The sequence below is a fragment of the Sapajus apella genome, unplaced genomic scaffold, assembly GCF_009761245.1.
Source record: "Sapajus apella isolate SASKATOON/1434 unplaced genomic scaffold, GSC_monkey_1.0 scaffold86, whole genome shotgun sequence".
NCBI classification, from domain to species: domain Eukaryota; kingdom Metazoa; phylum Chordata; class Mammalia; order Primates; family Cebidae; genus Sapajus; species Sapajus apella.
In genome coordinates this window covers 7,214,421-7,233,830 of record NW_022437026.1, presented here as the reverse complement: position 1 = coordinate 7,233,830, position 19,410 = coordinate 7,214,421, and the positions used below count along the sequence as shown (strand labels likewise).

The 19,410-nt window shown below is 49.6% G+C and overlaps 1 protein-coding gene across 2 annotated transcripts in view; it reads left to right on the top strand.

Moving 5' to 3' along the window:
* Positions 1 to 19,410, top strand: part of ANO2 (anoctamin 2) — a 391,299-nt gene that overhangs the window by 18,403 nt on the left and 353,486 nt on the right. For both annotated transcript variants that reach the window (XM_032254535.1, XM_032254534.1), the window contains exons 2-3: positions 3,753 to 3,937; positions 5,205 to 5,531. In XM_032254535.1, coding sequence (XP_032110426.1) covers positions 3,753 to 3,937; positions 5,205 to 5,531 — 512 coding nt within the window. The remainder of the gene's footprint in view (positions 1 to 3,752; positions 3,938 to 5,204; positions 5,532 to 19,410) is intronic.

Genomic DNA, 19,410 nt, shown 5'->3' with positions numbered 1-19,410 from the left:
GCCTGCACCTCCTCCAGTCCTGCCTGCACCTCCTCCAGTCCTGCACCTCCTCCAGTCCTGCCTGCACCTCCTCCAGTCCTGCACCACGCAGTTTGTGGAGTCTTACTTACATCTGGGTTGGAAGGAAATTAGCTTTGCTAGTAGTTTTTGAATATTCCCACCTTACACCTTGATGAGCCCCTTTTTGAAACAAGAATGGATTGTTTTGGATTTTCTGGGTCCCTAAGGACCAAAATAGTAAGTGGCCTGCAACTAGACGAAGAGCGGGTCGGGAGGCGTGGTCCAGGCAGAGGGAAGAATGCGTGTGGGATGCGGGGCTGGGGAGCGTGCTGTGCTGGAGCAGAGCTATATGGCGGAACCCCCCGGGAGAGAGGGGGTGGAGACTGGCGGGCAGTATGCAGGGTCACAGCCCCAGAGCCATGGGAGCCCCCGAAGTTTCTGCTCTTGAGGGTGTCATGGCCGGATGGACGTTTTGTAAGGGCCCCTGGCTGCCTTGTGGGGAACAGGGACAGGGAGCAGGGTGACCTGTTAGGACGGCATCGTGTCCTTCAGGTGAAAGAGGCCAAGAGCAGGCACTAGGGTGGGACTCATGCAGGGGTGAAGAACAGAGGGCTTTGGCAGATATTTCAGGGGTACAGTTTGTAGGACTGGTGCCAAGTTGGATATGGGGCATGAGGAAAAACGGCTGTCAAAGCTGCTCCTAGACTTCTGGCTCATTGACAGAGTGTGGGGTGAAGCATTTGCAGGAGCAGGAATTGCTGAAAAAGAATCCGGTTTTGGAGAAGACTGTACATTTGGATTTGGGCATGTTGACTTGGAGGGGCTGGGCAACATCCAAGTGTAGAAGCCAAGCAGGCAACAGGCAGGGGAATGTGTGGAACTGGTGTCTGCAGGAGAGCACGGTGTCGTCAGCGAGAGGTGACAATGAGGGTCTCTGGAGTGGATGGGAGTGCCAGGGAGAGAGTCGGAGCCTGGAGAAAGGCCCAGGCCCCAGCCTTGGGAACATCCAGCTCCTCAGTCCAGCGATGGGTAAGGCATGCCCCCACCTTCACAGCATTGCTGTCACGAACACCCAAGGGCCGGCTGTTCACGGCAGCATGGAAGGAGAGCCGAGGCAACAGTGAGTGATAGAAAGATTCTTTCCCAGTGGATGACATGTTCCACAGGCTGTGTACAACGGCCTTTACTTCTCATTGACCTCATTCACCTCTTCTAAGCTTCTTAGGGAGTTCTCGAGGCGCGTGCTCACCTGCCCCACCCTTCCTGAGGGCAGGCGTCACTCACATTCCCCTCGGCCTCTCACGTGTGAAGCCAGCTCTCTTGTGTCTCTCCACATCTGTGTGTTTATTGCCTGGAGTGCTTCTCCAGCGCTGGGACGGCTGAACCATGTCGTGTGCTCTAATCCCTTGTGGGGAGAAGGAGGGAAGGGAAGGAGAGTCCCCAGGCGGCCAGATCCGTGTGTCAGAGAGCGAGCAGGGGGAGCAGCTGCGATGGCTGGTGAAGGCCCTGAATGCCAGCCTCAGACTCCAGGTGTCACTGTTAGGGATGGTGCTTCCTGGACAGCAGCTGGACCAAAGCTTTGCATTGCCCCTGAATCTGAGCTGCCCTGAGCCAGTGGTGCAAATCTGAATGCTGCTGCCAGGGCATGGTGGCCCTTGAGTGAGCATCGTCTTTATCATGTGCCCCAGCGATGTATCCAGTGGCCTTGGACTTTTCAGTCTCTAGAGTTTCAAGGTCTTCTCTGGGGTAGAGTCTTTCTGTTCCAAGTTCTGTTCTCAGGCACTTTGGGGGCGGCTGTGCAGAAAGACTCAAGGGAAGTGGGAGGAGGCAAGATTGGGCATAAGGAGGAAGCCCCTTTTTTAGAGCCCTGAACCTGAGCCCTTATCACATGTAAACCAATCCTCAATCAATTCAGTTTATTTTGCCAATGTTAAGGATGTGGTTGGGAGAGAGATCTGTGTCTCCCTCCAAAGAGGGCTTCAAGATTTAAAGGCGAAAAGCAGGCTGGAGGGGAAAGAGGGAGGCTGTGGGAATCTGCCTGTTGCAAGAGAGAAGGAGCAGGTAGGGGGCTGTCAATGGTGTATTGGTCTTGCACTTTGGACAAGGTGAATATAGAGTAGCTGCCTGTGGGGCTGTCTAGCCTTTTATCTGTAGCTGTCTGCTTAGGAACAAAAGGAAAGGCGGCGTCTTGCCTGACTCAGCGTCCGGCTTAGTATTTTCCTTTTGGCAGAGTGTTATGGGGTCCTGAGTTTTCATTTTCCTCCCACAAGGCGTGCCCACGCCTGCCCTTCCGTGCTGTCTCCCTAGGGAGCACCTTCCCTGCCTCCTGGCTTTTCAGAAGCTACCCACCCTCCAGGACCCAGCTCCGGCTCAATTACCCTGGAAGCTGACATGGAATTCTTAGTCTTTCTGGCCTCCCACAGTGCGGACTAGAGCTCACAGCATAGAAAGAAACGATGAAAGCTTTCCTCTGCTGGTCACAATTGTGTTTCGTGCATGTCAGCTCTATCTTCATAAAGAGATTATGTTTCTCAAGTGCAGGGACTCAGTGTTCTAGGCCCGCTGAAACTGCGTTGGAGGGCTGAGCACCTAAGGGGCAGCTCCACAAGTTGGCAAAGGGCCAGGAGTTCTGTTTCAACAGACCTGAAGAGATGCCTTTTGTTCATTCATTCACTGAGCAGGTGCTCAGGGCTGAGTTGGGAGACATGGGGTGCTACTTCTGCTCACTTGGAGGTTAGAATGCAAACACTAACGATTCTAATCACAGCCTTTGATCACATGCCCTCAGGCTAATCGCTGCCCAGGATGCTTCGCAGGCATTACCTCTTGTTCTCATTCTCACTGCAATCCTGCAAGTTTGAGATTCTCATTTTATAGATGGAAAACAGGCACAAAGAGGTCACAGAGCTGGCAAGTGGCAGAGCTGAGGTTTAAGCCTGGGGTACTGGCTGTGCCGCTTTGCTAGAAAGTATTTCTCAGAGGGGAGAACAGATTGAGTCTGACCTGCCTTGAGACCTCACCAACTCACGGATCCAGTGGGGTCTGTGCACAGTGCAGCTGGAGTATCTAATCTCCCAGTCCCCTACGATTCTAACGTTCAGTCATTCCACCTGCTGAGGACCTTTCCCTTCAGGGACAACGCTGGAATTTTTCTGAAATGATCCTGCACTCCTGCCGAGAAGAAGATCATACTGGGTAGAGGCAGCAGGTGCGTGAGGATGCTGAAGGGACACTGAAGGACAGTCCTTTGTTCAGAGGGCCCCGTTGGTTTGTCCTTGCTGTCTCCCCGAGGCACGTGGGGGCTGGCTGGGGTGCTGGCTGCTGCTGCTGCCGCGGGAGAGACCCAAAGCCTAAGCCTTTGGCATTAATTCAAGGTGTCTCTCCAGGCAGTGCCCCTCCACCGCCCTGGCTTGCTCCATGCCACCCCTTTCCTGTCTGGGAATTATGAGAGATTATGACAGCCTTGATCCGAAGGAGCTCCTGCCGGTGGCTCCAGGTGGCTGTGTGTGTGTGTGTGTGTGTGTGTGAGTGTGTGTGTGTTCGCACATGCGTGCGTGTGCGTGCGTGTGCAATCAGGGGCCTCACTTCCTTTTCTATGCTCCCTCCCCTGTGGCCAGTGTGAACCTGGGCTATAGGGACTAACCAGGGAGGCAGCTGTGAAGCAAAGTGGGCTCGTGAGATACTCAGTACCTCAGTGTCTCGGGTTTCCTTCATCTGAGGTTGTTTGGCCTCCCTGTCCTTCCCTCTCACAGATATCCCCCTGCTCCCTGGCTCCCCACGCCGGCTGAGCCCTCAGGCAGGGGCCAGAGGGGGCCAGGGCCCCAAACATGGACAGCAGTATCTCAGGATGCCGAGTCCCAGGGCCCCAGGTCTGCAGAGCAGTTCCAGCAGAGATCCCGGCCAGCCCTGCGGTGGAGAGAGCGCCCGCAGCATCTCTGTGAGTACTGGGCAGGGGCGGGTGGTGGGACGGGCCAGTGCTGTTGGAGGCCCCCACGGAGCCTCTGGACTGGGGACCCTCCAACTGGGAGCACATGTGTGCATGAGAGAGAGAGGCCTAGGGTTTGGGTAGGGCCTTTTCTCTTCTCTGTCTCCAAGTCAGGCATACTTTCCCAGCACACTGTTCTGGTCAGAGAAGGGTCGGGAAAGCAGAAGGCGTGGGAGGCCAGCCGAAGCTGCCTGTTGGTCTGCAGACCCCCAGGCTTCCCTCCCGCAGGCCTGAGCGACAGCCTTCTCTGCTGTTGTGGCTCCAAGTCTCTCCCCTGTGCCTGGAGCTTCATCTGGTTGCCCAGGTGACCTCTCAGGTGGCTGCAGAGGCAGCTGGGTTTCAAACCAGTAATAAACAGGGAAACACCCACGGGGAGAGGCGGGTCCCTCCCATGCTTCACCGTGTTCTCTCTCCTCCTCTCCTTTCTACCTCCCCACCTCTGGAGTAGAAGGGAGCAGAAGTCAGTTCCCTGCTGTTGTCTTTGACAGGGTCCTCACCAGTGGCTGGAGAGGAGGATGTGGGGCTGTGAATAGTGCTTGGTGAATTCCCGTGGGTGGGAGGGTAGGGGGCGGGCCAGGCAACTAGAAATTGGCCTTTGTTCTAATGGATCCAGAGAACCTGCCTGTGAGTATTGTGTGTGTTTAAATACGTAGTGTATTTGCAGGCAGAGGTGCAGATCTGCAAGGAGGTGAGCGTGTGTGGGCCATGGTGCCTGTGGAAAGGTGTGGTGTGTTAGAGCGCACTCGGGTGGGTACATGTGTACACAGGCTCCTTCACCTGTATGGTGCAGGAGTGCTGGCGCAGGGAGGCAAGGGTGGACGTGACTGTGTGGGCATTCACAGGTGTTTGCATGTGTGTGTGTGCAGGCATGGGCGTGTGGTTGTGTGAGGAGGCAGGAGGTGCAGTTGTGAGGGGTTTGCTGCTGCAGGTAACTCTCTATGTGAGTTTGTGTGTGTGTGCGTGTGTATGCATGGATGCTGGAGCATGTGGGAAGCCACCGATGCCCAGACTGTCAACAGGTGGGTGGAGGGCTTTGTGAACTAGTGTGACAGATTAACGTAGGTCACTAGGTCATTTTACTGGAGGTTGCGGGATCCTCTGGGCCTGAGAGGCTTGCTTCTGAGTCCATTTCCCTGAGCCTAGAGCATAGGTCAGCCTCCTCTGTCTCTCACCCCTTGCTCACCAGACCTTTCCCTGCCTCTCCTCTCTTTCTGGCCAGGTCATCAACAACTATCTGGATGCCAATGAGCCTGTGCCCTCGGAGGCGCGCCTCAGCCGCATGCACTTCCATGACAACCAGAGGAAGGTCGACTATGTGCTTGCCTACCACTACCGGAAACGCGGAGCGCACCTGGCCCAGGGCTCCCTGGGCCACTCACTGGCTGTCATTTCCAATGGGGAGATGGGCAAGGAGCCCCATGCTGGGGGCCCAGGTGACATTGAGCTGGGGCCACTCGATGCCCTGGAGGAGGAGAGGAAGGAGCAGCGGGAGGAATTTGAGCACAATCTGATGGAGGCTGGGCTGGAGCTTGAGAAGGACTCGGAGGTGAGTCAGGCGGGTGGTCAGGGTCTTGAAGATGGAATGGCACCACAGAACTGGGCTCCTGGTGAGCAGTGCCTAGGCTTTGTTCTGGCAGGTGGACTTTTTTTTTTTTTTTTTTTTCCTGCTGGAGAAACCAGATTTTCTTTCCCAAGCACTTGAGAAAGAGTCTTACATTGCTAGTGGCCCTGCCTGGGGCATTCCAGGCAGTAGGGGTGGTGGGGGTTGGTGGTGTGCCCGTCCGTTCTTTGGGAGTTGGGAGTTGGCCTCATTAGAGATTAAAGCCAGGAAATTTCTTCTTGACATTCTCAGGCCACATCTGGTGGCCTTCTCAATATGGTTTCCTTGGAACAAAGACCTAGTTTCCTTGTTGAATTTTGGAATAAAATTCCTCTATATGAGTCTCTTTTACAAGGAATGTGCTTGTCTGCGGCCTCCTGAGGGAGCTGATTTGAGATGTATTTGGAAACTGAGTTGGGACATAAATAGGACATATTTTATCAACTTATAACCTGTAGACACTCACCTCCGGTCAGTGCAAGGGAATCCATGGAAATTCATTCATCCACATATCCACCCATCCATCCATCCATCCATCCATCCATCCATCCATCCATCCATTCACCCATCTGTCCACCCATGCATCCATCCATCCATCCATCCATCCATCTGTCCACCCATGCATCCATCCATCCATCCATCCATCCATCCATCCATCCATTCACCCATCTGTCCACCCATGCATCCATCCATCCATTCACCCATCTGTCCACCCATGCATCCATCCATCCATCCATCCATCCATCCATCCATCCATCTGTCCACCCATGCATCCATCCATCCATTCACCCATCTGTCCACCCATGCCTCCATCCATCCATCCATCCATCCATCCATCCATCCATCCATCCATCTGTCCTTTCATATATCCATCCATTTCTCCACACCACAGCGATCCTTTAAAAATGACCCTCCCTTGCCATCTCCCTCAAACTCATTCCTACCCTTCCCACCCTCCCTACCCTCTTCCAGGCCACCGGCCTTATGCTGGGCGTGGACTGGTCACCTTGACCTCAGGTCTTTGTGCTATTGTCCTCTCTGCTTTGGGCACTCCTCCTCAGACCTATGTATCACATTCCCTCTCTTCAGTTCTCTGCTCAAATGTCACCTCCTTCCAGACATCTTCCCTGAACATCCTAGCCAAAATACCCCTATCCTGCCCCTCTCTGTCCCTTGATACTTCCACACTTTTCTTTTTTCTTTCTTTTTTGAGATGGAATCTTGCTCTGTTGCCAGACTGGAGTGCAGGTCTCAGCTCACTGCAACCTCTGCCTTTTGGGTTCAAGTGATTCTCCTGCGTCAGCCTCCCGAGTAGCTGAGACTACAGGCACATACCACCACACCTGGCTAATTTTTGTATTTTTAGTAGAGATGGGGTTTCACCACGTTGGCCAGGATCCTGCCTTACTTTCCTTCATCACAATTAGCATTGCTACCTGGAATAACAATGAGAGACATTTTTTTGTTTGTTTTCTTTTTGCGCTCCCACTAACTCCATGAAGGCAGAGATCTTGTTTGGTTCATTGCACATCCCAGCACCTAGGACAGACTCTGGCACATATAGGTACTTAATAAGTATCAGTCGAGTATATGAGTGTCCTTCCTGAGCCTCAGGACCCTGATCAGCGAAATAATAGATGTCTTGGTGGGTTGTACTTAAACATGCCTCATCATTAGATAGGGCAACGAAAATTCCAGCACAATGTCTGATACATGGCAGATGCTCAATAAATGCTCCTCATGATTTTAAAAGGTGTCATGCTAAGCCCTGAGGTGCCATTTTCATCAGAAGTCTGCTTTATAGATTCAGGTTAATGCTCTCCTCAGACTGGAAGAGATCTCCAGAGGTCATTCATCCTTGCTCCTGTCCCCAGGCAGAATGGCATGTGTCTTGGCTCATGCCTCGTGGTGCGGGCCTCTGCTGCTTTGCCAGAGTGTCTTCACACTCCTCTTGGGTTAGTCTTTCCACGCGTGTAGGAAGAGGGTGCTCTTTTAGGGATCCTTTAGGCTTCCTTGCCATGCGGGTACTGATTTTCACTTTTTGAAGCCCAAAGCTCACTTAGTGGCTTCAAATGGGGTCTGCTAAGATGCTGTCTCTAAGGTAAAGTTGCGTCGTGAGTTCCAGGAACTTACCACTGTGGGAACTTCAGTGCATATTTCTGTTGTTGGGTCTTAGGGAGCAGGGGCCTGCGCTTCATTCACCTGCTCAGTTGGGAAGCAGTATATCTGTACTCTAGAGGGTGAGCTCTTAAGGCCAATTACATATGTTCACATTCCAGGCCTGACTTACTAGCTCATGACCTTGGGCAGGTTACCTCATGCTTTTGGTAAAACTTCCTGGTCTATTAAAAGGAAATAACAGGGCTGGGTGTGGCGGCTCACATCTGTAATCGCAGCACTTCGGTAGACTGAGGCGGGCGGATTGCTTGAGATCAGGAGTTTGAGACCAGCCTGGCCAACATGGTGAAAACCCGTCTCTACCAAAAATACAAAAAATTAGCTGGGCATGGTGGTGCGTGTCTGTAGTTCCAGATAGTCTGGAGGCTGAGGCAAGAGAATCGCTTGAACCCTGGAGGTGGAGGTTGCAGTGAGCAGAGATCGCACCGCTGCACTGGGCGACAGAGCAAGACTCTGTCTCAAAAAAAAAAAAAAAAAAAAAAAAAGAATAAAGAGAATAATAACAGTACCTTCTTCACTAGGTTATTATGAAGATGAAACAAGGCAACTAAATAAAGTACCTAGAACAGTAACGGTGAATGTTTCTACTATTGCTATTGTTTACAGTCGCAGGTTTAGCAAACAAAAATACAGCATGCCTAGTGAAATCTGAGTTTCAGTTCAACAGTGAAGACTTTTTTGTTTCTTAGCATGTATAATGAAATATTGGGGACGACACTAAAAATTATTCATTGTGGATCTGAAATTAAAATGTAATGTTCCCGGCCACTCATACTGCTGCTTTCAGCACCACTGCCCATCTTTTTTTTTTTTTTTTTGAGACGGAGTTTCACTCATGTTACCCAGGCTGGAGTGCAATGGCGCGATCTCGGCTCACTGCAACCTCCGCCTCCTGGGTTCAGGCAATTCTCCTGCCTCAGCCTCCTGAGTAGCTGGGATTACAGGCACGCACCACCATGTCCAGCTAATGTTTTGTAGTTTTAGTAGAGACGGGGTTTCACCATGTTGACCAGGATGGTCTCGATCTCTTGACCTCGTGATCCACCCGCCTCAGCCTCCCAAAGTGCTGGGATTACAGGCTTGAGCCACCGCGCCTGGCCACCACTGCCCATCTTGGCTGCCCTGTGCCCCTCATCCCCCACCACGCTTCATTCTGATTTCCCTCGGATGTTCCCTGCTTTGGCTGGGAATTTGGAGGGCGCAGAGATGGCTCTTGGGACTGAGCAGTGTTAGACTGGGGTCCTGGGTTGTTGTTCCTGTTGTGTAACCACCCAAGCTCTTCCCTCCCAGCCCCCACCCGTGGCATCAAGGCCACTCAACACTTCATGAGGCTATTCCAGATGGCGCAGCCTCCCCGGCGTCCCTGTCACCAGAGCCTCCACCTCTCCTTGTGGCCTACTGTCCTGCAGTGTTGCCTCTCGCTTCCAAAAGGTAGTTATTCTGATTAATGTAGGGACCTCTCATGCAAAGGGTTGAGTTTACCCTACTTTTCAGCCATAGCACATTACTATCACTAGTCTGCACAAGAACTCTTGGATTTTTTATTTAAATATCCCCCTGACTCTCCACTGCCTGCTACCTCGCAGGCAGTCTTTCCAAGGCACCATCATTCTGGAAAAGGTATAATGTGGTTTTTTTTTTTTTTAATTTTAAAAAATAGATTTTATTGTTTATAACAGTTTTAGACTTACAGAGAAACTGGAAGATTGTACAGAATTTCCATCTACCCTATTCCCAGTTTCCTGTATGATTAACACCTTACATTAATAGGATACATTTGCTACAATTAATGAACTAATATTGACACATCATGATTAACTAAAATTCACACTTTATTCAGATTTCCTTACTGCTTTTTTTTTTTTTTTTTTTAACATGCTGGGATTTTTCTGTTCTGAGTTGTCATGTCTCCTTAGAATTCTCTTGGTCTTGACAGTTTCTCAGAACGGTATGCATTCTTAATTTACATAGAAGGCACTGCTTTGTAGCCCATTCTGTTTCTTACTTTTTTCTCCAGCACTTTATTTTTCATATCCATTCACATTCTGCATGTACATGGACTCCATTGTTTTATTATGTTTTTTATTTTTGAGACCAGGTCTCACTGTCCGCCAGGCTGGAGTGCAGCCGTGTGATTTCAGCTCACTGCAGCGTCAACTTCCCAGGTGCCCGTGATCCTCCTGCCTCAGCCTCCTAAGTAGCTGGGACCACTGGTGTGTGCCACCAAGCCCTGCTAATTTTTGTATTTTTTTGTAGAGATGGGGCTTTGCCATGTTGCCCAGGCTGTTCCTGAATTCCTGACCTCAAGAGATCCCACCTCAGCCTCCCAAAGTGCTGGGATTAGAGGGGTGAGCCACGGTGCCTGGCAGGCTCCATTATTTTAATGCGTGAGCAGTTTGCAGCCATCCCAGTGTACCTAGTCACTCCCCTTCACTCCCCTAGTAACAACGAACACTTAGGTTGCCTCCAGTTGTGTGCCACTGCAAAAAATATTGAGAATGAATCATCACCTCCCTTGGGGCCAGCATTCTTTAATACCTCCCCCTTCCATGCCATGTTTGTTTTAAGCCCTGGTTGGAGATTCATCAGCTAGAACCTGTGAGATTCTGAACACCTTTTCACCATGTTAAGATGCTTGGCCTTGGCTGTGAGCAGCAGCCTGGAAAGGGGGCCTCACAGGACAGGGAGACTTGCCTGGCTGCACTTGGTGGCAGTTTTTGAAGAGTAGTTGCGGTGGCCCCACCTGCTCAGCCGTCCCACCCCTCTGAGCTGGGCTATCTTTTAGGCTCTGGGTTCACTGACTTTAAGAGAAGTGGAGAGGAAAGGGGTTCCTATCAGAGACCCATTAAAAATGATTCACTTACAGATGAAAAGAACTTCGCATCCCCCGAACTCTGTTTGAATATCAGTGAATTCATTTCCCACCCTCCTTGATATCTGGACATGCTGTTGACAGGACGATATTGGTGCTTGCCCTGCATTTGGTATTTCACTTTTTCATTTTTTGTGCATATTTCCATGTATTGATATTGTCCATGTTCATATTTTAAAGATAATTCAGTATTTTATCAAATGCCTTTATAGTTCATTTGATAAAATACTAAATTATCTTTAAAATATGAACATTTGCTTTTTTAGTTTGACCATTTGATTAGAATTTCATTTAAAGACATCCTTGGAAATGCTTATGGGTGACAGAGACATCTGCACCCTCACTACCACATCACATAAATGAGGGCCGCCTGTTGGTGCTGTGTACCATGTCAGAGTGCCAGGCTAACTTAAGCAGTTCAGGAGACTGCCCCAGCCTGGAGCTTCCAGAGAGTTTCCTGTAGTCCTGGCAGGGCTGGGAGTGGGTGAGCTGAACAGGCTCTAACACAGCTTTGGGGAGGTCTGGTAGGCCCACCTCCTCCCACTCTCTCTTAAACAAACCTCCCACTTTGACCCAGAGAGGGAGCAGGGCAGAGGCAGAGACTCACATGCATGGTGTCACCAGGGGTCCTGGAGGAAGAGTCTGAGAACCAGGCACAGTGCAGTCCTGTGGAAGCCAGGAGGGCATGTTTGTAGACTTTGAGTTAAAGGCCTTCTCTCACCTTGCAGGCCCTGAAATCCTAGCTGTCATGGCCCCAGACTCTATCCCTGTGGGCAGCTAGATATCTGAAATTGGCAATGGAGAAGACGGCATGACAGCGAGGCCAGGTGCCCCCTTGTTTGAGGCTGGCTTCCCTGGGACTGGGGGACCAGGGAACTGATAGCAGAAGTTGGCTTTAAAATTCAGCATGGCCTGACATCTCCAGCGGGTCTGTGGGCTGTTCTTGGAAGGGACAGCATACCATCAGGGAAGCCTAGGGTCCCGCAGCTGCGTTTGGGAGTTCGAGCTCTCCTCTCTGTCTTGGTATCAGGTGCGAATCCAGGAATGGCCCAAATTCTTTCTCTGCAGAGAGGAGACTCCCTCCTCCCATGCCAGGAGCTGTCTCTGACCCCTGACTCCTCACCCTGTAGGTCTGACAAGCTTGGATGTCTGGCATCTCAACCTGAATTTCGGCACTGAGTCAAAGGTGGCAGGGGGACATCTCGGGTGTGTGACATCGTGCCTTCCCAGTGAGGCCCATTTAGCAGAGAGGACTGAGGAAAATCAGAATGTTGCCTCACTTTCTTAAACGAGCTGCCACTGTTTCTCAGCCTCTGTTACCGTCCCACGTTCCTACCTCCTTTTCAGGAAGAGGCCGGGTGGCTTTCAGAAATTCTGTCTTTAGAGTGAGGTTTAATCTAGGTTTTAAGGAAGAAAACTGACTTTTCTGAGTGCCTTTTGTGAGCCTCATCACATGTAGTTTTGCTTTCACTTGTGTGCATTCAGTCTTCATGAATACCCATCTCAGAGGAGATGAGGCCCAGAGAAGCCAAGTGGCTTGGCCAAGGTCACACTGCCACTAAGGGGTCCTGCTGGGATTTGAACGCTGTCTGAGTTTCGGAGCTTCTGGGATCCTTGTCATCCCAGGGAGAACCAACCAAGCACTTTATAGTATTTTCCTCTTCCCCGCTCCCCAGAATTTATGGAGATTCTGCAGAGGCCAAGAGTTACTTGTTCAAAGGGGGACTGATTTACAGAGTACCTATTCTCCCTTTCCAGGAAGAGTGTGTGGTGTCAGGGCCGTGAGCCCACTGGACTCTGGGCCTTTTGCTCTCCCTGGAGGCTGCTCTGTGGCCTCTGATGCACAGGCTGGTCCTGGGTGATCATTTATTGGGACCCACGTCAGTCCATCACCTCAGAGAGCGAACACTCAGACCTGCTGCTGTCTTTCTCGCTCTTACTTATAAAACTTGTCTTGAAGCAGCTCTCTTAAAATTCTCCAATCTGGCTTTGGTTTTGCTTTGCTGGGAAAACTAGGGCTTAGAATCCTTAGGAAAACCTTGCTGTTTGGTTTTCCAGGGTGACAGCATCCCCTGGAGGCCTTCCTGCCCATTGCTCTGCCTTGGGCATCCGCAGAGGACGGGCTGCTGGTGCTGGAGCAGGGAGTGGTGTATTTCCATGGGATGTGGATCCCCAGGCCCCCATTGACTCCATTATAAAATGAGTCTATTTACTCCTCTGGAGTGGAATGGGGGCTTGTGTTCCTAGGAAGGGATATAGCAAATGCAGGGAAAATGCAAATTTGGGTTTTAATGATGCTCCTCTCCACTGTTTGTTGGTGACGTTGCTGTGCTCTCCTGAGTGTAGGGAACAGTCATGCTGCTGCTGCTTGCACTAATGACCGGGGAAGATGCGATGATTTCCCCCTGGCCTTGGCTGTGTTCCTGTCCCAGTTGTCCCCCCTGAGGCAGCAGGCTGGGGCCTTGGGCTTCTCCCTTGCCTCTTTCCTACCCTGGGGGATCTTTGGGGAACACAACAAAGAATCTGCAGCCCTTGTCCCTGGGAGTGCACAGCTGAGGAGAGGGAGGCGCAGTAGGGCTGGCTGGATTGGATTTCAGAGGGGAGGCTCCGGGCAGCCTGGGGTGGGGATGCACAGGAAAGCAGGGAGGGGCAAGGGAAACCCTCAAACCCCCAAACCCAGGTACGTGTCTATTTCCATCTCCAAATATTCTGTAATGAAAACATTAACCTTCAGCATTTTCATCTGATGCTCATTTCAGCACCCTCCCTCCTCCACCTCCCCAAGCCCGAGGAGGTTAGGGCAGCTAATGTTCTTTCTCACGGACTAGCAACGTAAACCACCTTGTCAATTAGGCAGTTAGCAGGGCTGGACCTTGAAACAAGGTCTCCTTGCTTCTGCTCCTCTTGCTCTTTATTCCTTTGTGCTCCCCTGGGGGTGGCACTCACCCAGCCTTGGAGATGAGCACTGTCCAGGTTTTGCACAAAATTGGGCAGTGGGTCTAATGAAAGGCAGGCTGAGGGTTTACATGGAGAAGGAAGGGAGCTGGGTGTGGCTCTTTTCCAAGTCCTTTGTGTCTGGCATCTTTTACTGACTGACAAGTTGCTTCTGGAGAGCTCTAGGATTCCTCAAAAGGCCTGGAAGAAGGTTTCTGGGCTTTGATCTGCCATATCCCATCCTGCAATACCAGATGGCACAGCTCAGTGAATATCGAGATTGTCCCTGTCAAGGATTTTTGGTCTGTTCATCACCGTAGCCAGCTGCGTGCTTTGCTGATTTTCTTTGTTACCAGGTGCCACCTGCGATGTGTGAGAAGATGAGATCATAGGACATGACAGTTGTAATGGCTTGAGATCATTTCTTTCAATTTCATCAGAGGGTGGGCACTGAAGCCTAGAGAGAGGATGTGACTGGCACAAGGTCACACTGCTGATTAATGCCTTCATCAGATTAAATACTGACATTATAGAGTCTATGCAGACAAATAAACCAAGGGAGCCTGGCTTCCTTGCATTAGTCTGTCTTCTTCGTAGCAAAGTTATTATCTCCCTCTCTGACTGGTATTCCTGATCTGACTGTACCTGGTGTTTATGGCTGGTGCCTGCCCTGATTTGCAATATCCTATGCTGGTTGTTAAATATCTTGAGTATCACCCATGCTTCCTACTGTCATGTACATCAATGTCTGCATTTGGTGAAGAGAGGCTCGGGGGACAGTTGGTCTCTGTGTTGCTAATCATCCCTCGTCATGGTACTGCTAGATGTTTTGGGCTCTGAGACACACATTGGGAAGGAAAGCCATTCTCCATTTGTCATTTGAAAAGTTCAGGGCCTTTGTTGGTCTGAGACTGGTTGGGCAGTCACAGCAGCTATAAAGCAGCTGCCAGGAGTGACCTGCCAGGCTGTCTCTGTTCCCTGTCTCCTGCTTTTCATTTAGCAGATATTTACTGGGCACCTACTAGGTGCTGGGTCCTGGGTGGGCTGGGAGCTGAGGATGAAGAGGTAAATAAGACATGGCCCCTGCTTTCAAGGGAAGCAGACCTGATCTGGGAGAATCACACAATAGGGCCTAAAAGCGCAGTAACAGAGGTAAGAGGAGAGTCCTGGGAGTGACTGACGGTCTGACGGACTGGGAAGGCCTGACTCTGTCTTGAAGCTCTGGGCGAAATCTCCTTCCCTCTCCCTGCCCCCAGATGCTGAGTTCCAGCAGGAGTGGGTGAGCTGTGTTTCCTACCCTTGTCAGATTTCCAGGAAGAATTCACCCTCAGGATGCTGAGATGCTGGTGTGGACTGTGAAAGTTTGAAAGAGTTAGCTGAAGTGGGTGGTATATGTGGTAGACAGAGTCTTTGCAGGCACAGAGTGGTTATATCTGGGCTTGACAGATGACGAGGGTGGTTCTCGGGGCCACTTCAGCCTTAAGTGCCCCTTTACTGCAGACAGAGTCTCTCTGCTACCCCTGGACAGCTTCTTAGGGTGCTTGTATCTGATGGCTCCTGAGGCCATGTGGCCAGCATCAGGGGTTCTTGAATCTTGAGGGTTTTGTGGTTTGAATTCAGTGGTAGAATACATAAACTTGAATGATAGAAAATTACATCTTTGTTTTCACCAACATTTGACATTTAGCATTTACTTCAATTAGTGATATAGGCAAAATTATGATTACATAATGATGAATTCCTGCGACCGTCACTAATAGAAATAACACATAGAGGCCAGGCACAGTGGCTCATGCCTCTATGGCACTTTGGGAGGCCAAAGTGGGTGGATCACCTGAGGTCAGGAGTTTGAGACCGGCCTGGCCAACATGGTGAAACCCTGTCTGCACTAAAAATACAAAAACTAGCCAGGCATGGTGGCGCGTGCCTGTAATCCCGGCTACTTCAGAGGCTGAGGCACAAGAATTGCTTGAACCCAGGAGACAGAGATTGCAGTGAGCTGAGATTGCGCCACTGCACTCCAGCCTGGGTGACAGAGCGAGACTGTCTGAAAAAACAAAACAACAACAAGAAGAACATAGGTTTGTATCACATCGAATTTGTTGCACAGATCTCAAAAACAAATCACACTAATTTCTACTTAGAAATTATCCCAATTTTTAGATGCATTTCTAGGTCTCGATATTTCATGTGTTGGTAGAGAAGGAAGTCTATTACTGTATCACAAATTTATATTTAAATATTTGGATAACTCTATTTCTATACATTTAGTCTCCTTGTTGCCCTGGATAATTACTGTATGCATTTAAAAACATTCTGAGAGGGGGATCCATAGATTTCATCTGACTGTCCTGAGGTTCCATGGCTCAAAAATGCTTACAAACCCTTGAATATACTCCCCAAAGCCTAGGAGAAGCCTTAGGCAGAGCGTGGCAGTCCTGCCTGACTGCTGTATGAAGGGAGATCAAATAGGGACACCCACCGGCTGCTCTGTGGCGATGCACTGTCCAGAGAGCGCTCCTGAAGAGTCCTGCTGTAGACACACTTGTGGGGCAGGGGATGATGCTGGGCTCCTGCGTGCTGCTGTGCGGCTGCCGCCCCACGTGCACAGCTGAGTGCACTTTGGAAGCATGTGGTTCAGTCCATGGTGTGCCTGAACTCAAGAAGGGAGCTGAGCATCGGAAGACTTGGGTTCTAGGACCATGTCTGCTGCCAACTGGCTTTTTTCTGGATCTTGACTTCTATTCTGGAAAAGGAGAAGGTTGGGTGTGAAATCGGATTCTCCAGCTGTGTATCTGACAGTACTGTCTTCCCATGATTTGGACCGAGATAGTCTATACCAAAATAAAAAACTTGATCATGTTATTGCAATTTACTAAAAAGTAACATGAATGAAGATGGTTTCCTGAATTTACAGTTGTTCTTATGTATCTTTTTGTTAAACCTTAGGAAGCTGTTACTCCTTGCTTGCAAATTAATACTTGCTGAGGGCAAAAGGAGTGAATGAGAAGTGAAAGAATATTAATGGGAACATGTGGAATTGGCCAATCATGTTTAATTTCTAGGCTTAGATTGGGCTGTGGTTTTCTGTTGCATCTGGTCCCTATGGGTTTTCCTACAGAATTGTTCCTAGTTTCAGTGGTGAAATTAAGCATGCTGGTACATAAGGACGTTTGCAAACGATCTTGTAAGCAGCACCACAACTGTGGGTGTTCTCCCAGCTCCCACTGGTCACCAAGGTCCCTTCCTGTTCTGCTATTCTGTGGACCTACAGCATGTAATGATGCATCCTGCTCAAAAGGCCAATGGCACTTGCTCTGAGTGAACAAAAGGTGAGTGGACTCTTGAGCCTGTGTGGAGTGAAGGCCATTCTCCAGAGGAGATCATGCTCCTGTTTACATCCAGGCGCCAATAAAAGCAATGGTGCACCCCACTTGCTCCCAGCCTTCCCTGTTCTGTGCACACAATTGTAAAGGAAAACAAAGTGACAATTACAATGGAAGCAACAGGAAGGATGGCTGTTGGTGCTGTTAGCTGTGTCACTGTCTGCTGAGCAGGACAGATGCTCTTAGGAGGCCCCACCTTCTCTCATCTCTCTTGGCTTGCTGAGTTTGGCTAAAGTTTCCATGATAATTCATGGAAATTGCCATTTATGGCCTAAGGACTCTTAGGGAACCCTGGGTCCATTCTGATGTCTCCCAGGATGTGTTTGCTGTTCTTTGAGCATTTCTGGGTTGAGAGTCTCTGCTACTGCATATCACTTCACTGTGGACAGCCGCCGGACTTTCTGTCCGGGCCAGAACTCTGGGCAGTCGGACTCTCGACTTGGATAGGGTGACTGCTGGTATTCTTATTACTGCCTAGTTGAGTTTCCACTCAGGAACTGATTATTGTCAGGTGTTAAGGGCTGGGGTATATTTGACTGGATATTTTAGCCAATGTTTATCCCTTCTTTCTGGGCTCTTCCAGCCCAGGGAACTTACGCTTAGCTCACTACGGGCCATTGGAGGGTGAAGGCTTCTCAGGCCTCAGAGAGGACCTGTGAGTCTTAGCACCTTTTCAGGAACAGGAAGCAGGAGTGGACTTTGATGGGTGTGCCGTTCTGTTGTTCTGTGCAGACACAAGAACCCCCAAAGGCTTCAGAGTGGAAGCCTCAGGGCCCACGGTGCTGGTGTGGGTTTGCCGCTGGCTCCCTGCACATGCTGCCTGTGCATGGTTATGAGTTGTGTGTGTTGCTATGTACTGTTCTCGCATGCCTTGTGGAGTTGGGAAGGTTGCATTCAGACCAAGCCTGGCCACGCCTGTGAGGAGGGTCTGGCATCCCACCTCTGCCTGCTGAAGGCTGAGAGCATCAGTGGTATGTGTGGGTGCTGTCTCTTGCCTTCCCCACTGGACTCCCCAGCAGCTTGAGGTAGCAAGAAGACCTTAGGGCGTGGAGAGTGAAGGACCAGGTTCACTGATGTGTGTCTCTGTGCAGGTTCTTAGCCATGCTGGGTCTATTTTCTTATCTGGGATCTGTAGCCCACACCTTTCTTGGGCAAAATACTTTGTGAATTGCAACGTGTCATAAAATAAGCCAAAGTGGGCTCTCCCACACTAATTACCTTTGTGCTTCAATTTTCCTTTTTTTTTGTGCCCACTTTATGAGCTGAGTTAATTTTCTTCCTATTTTCTGAATGAATGAAACTGCCTGATCAATGGATTCAGAATCCCCAAAGGGAGAAGGTGCAGGGAATTTACTGCCTAGTTAGGAAATTAGAAAACTCATGAACAGAGAGTTAACGATTCAAGTCATAGATGCCAATTGCCTCTTTTCTGAGTTCCACAAGTAAAAGGCTTCACAAATTCCAGTGATTTGAATACCATGATTATGAGTTTTAATACCACCGCTTACCGGACTCATAATTTTAGGCATAGCCATTTACTATCTGGACTGTTCTTTGCTGAATATTTTTGTTAAATTGGCTCACTTTTGAAGCTTAAATTTATTTTAAAGGAAAATATTATATCATTATGAGAAACGGAGAACCAATATCACTGGCCAACAGACAGTCAATAATTATAAAAATAAGCGCAACAGAACGGCATCATTCATTTCTAACTGGATACTGTTGGCTGCAGGAGGTCTGAGACTGGGGCCTGCTTACTCTTTGTTGAGAAGGAAGCTTAGCTAGTGTCAGAGAGGTTAAAGACGTATTGGTATCAAACAGAGACTTTATTTTTGCAGGATAATTGAAACGGGACTTTCTTGTTATTTAAAAATGCTGGGGCCTGGTGAGGGGTTGGGAGCTAGGGGAGGGATAGTAGGAAGTGGAGGACTGGGGAGGGATAACATTGGGAGAAATAGCTAATGTAGGTGACAGGTGATGGGGACGGGGGGGATGGATGTAGCAAACCACCAAGGCATGTATATACCTATGTAACAATCCTGCATGATCTGCATATGTACCCCGGAACTTAAAGTATAATTAAAAAAAAAAAGAAAAAAAAGCAATCAAAGTCACTGTGAAATTAGAAAAGAAACTTCCCCAAAAAGGAAAACACCAGACTCAGATGGTTTCACTGGTGAATCCACCAAACATTTAAGGAAAAAATAATACCAATTCTATAATCTCTCCCAGAAAATAGAAGAGTAGGGATCGTTTCCCAATGCATTCTGTAAGGCTAGCATTAACCTAATACCAAAACTAAATAAAGAATTTTCTTAACCTAAAAAAATAAAATGTCATCTGATGCTATGTCGCATCCATCCACCATCTAATGCCCCTCATTCTCTACTTGGGCAACATTACCAGAGCACCTGGTACGCCCTCTAGAACACTACTTGCCCCTGGATGGATT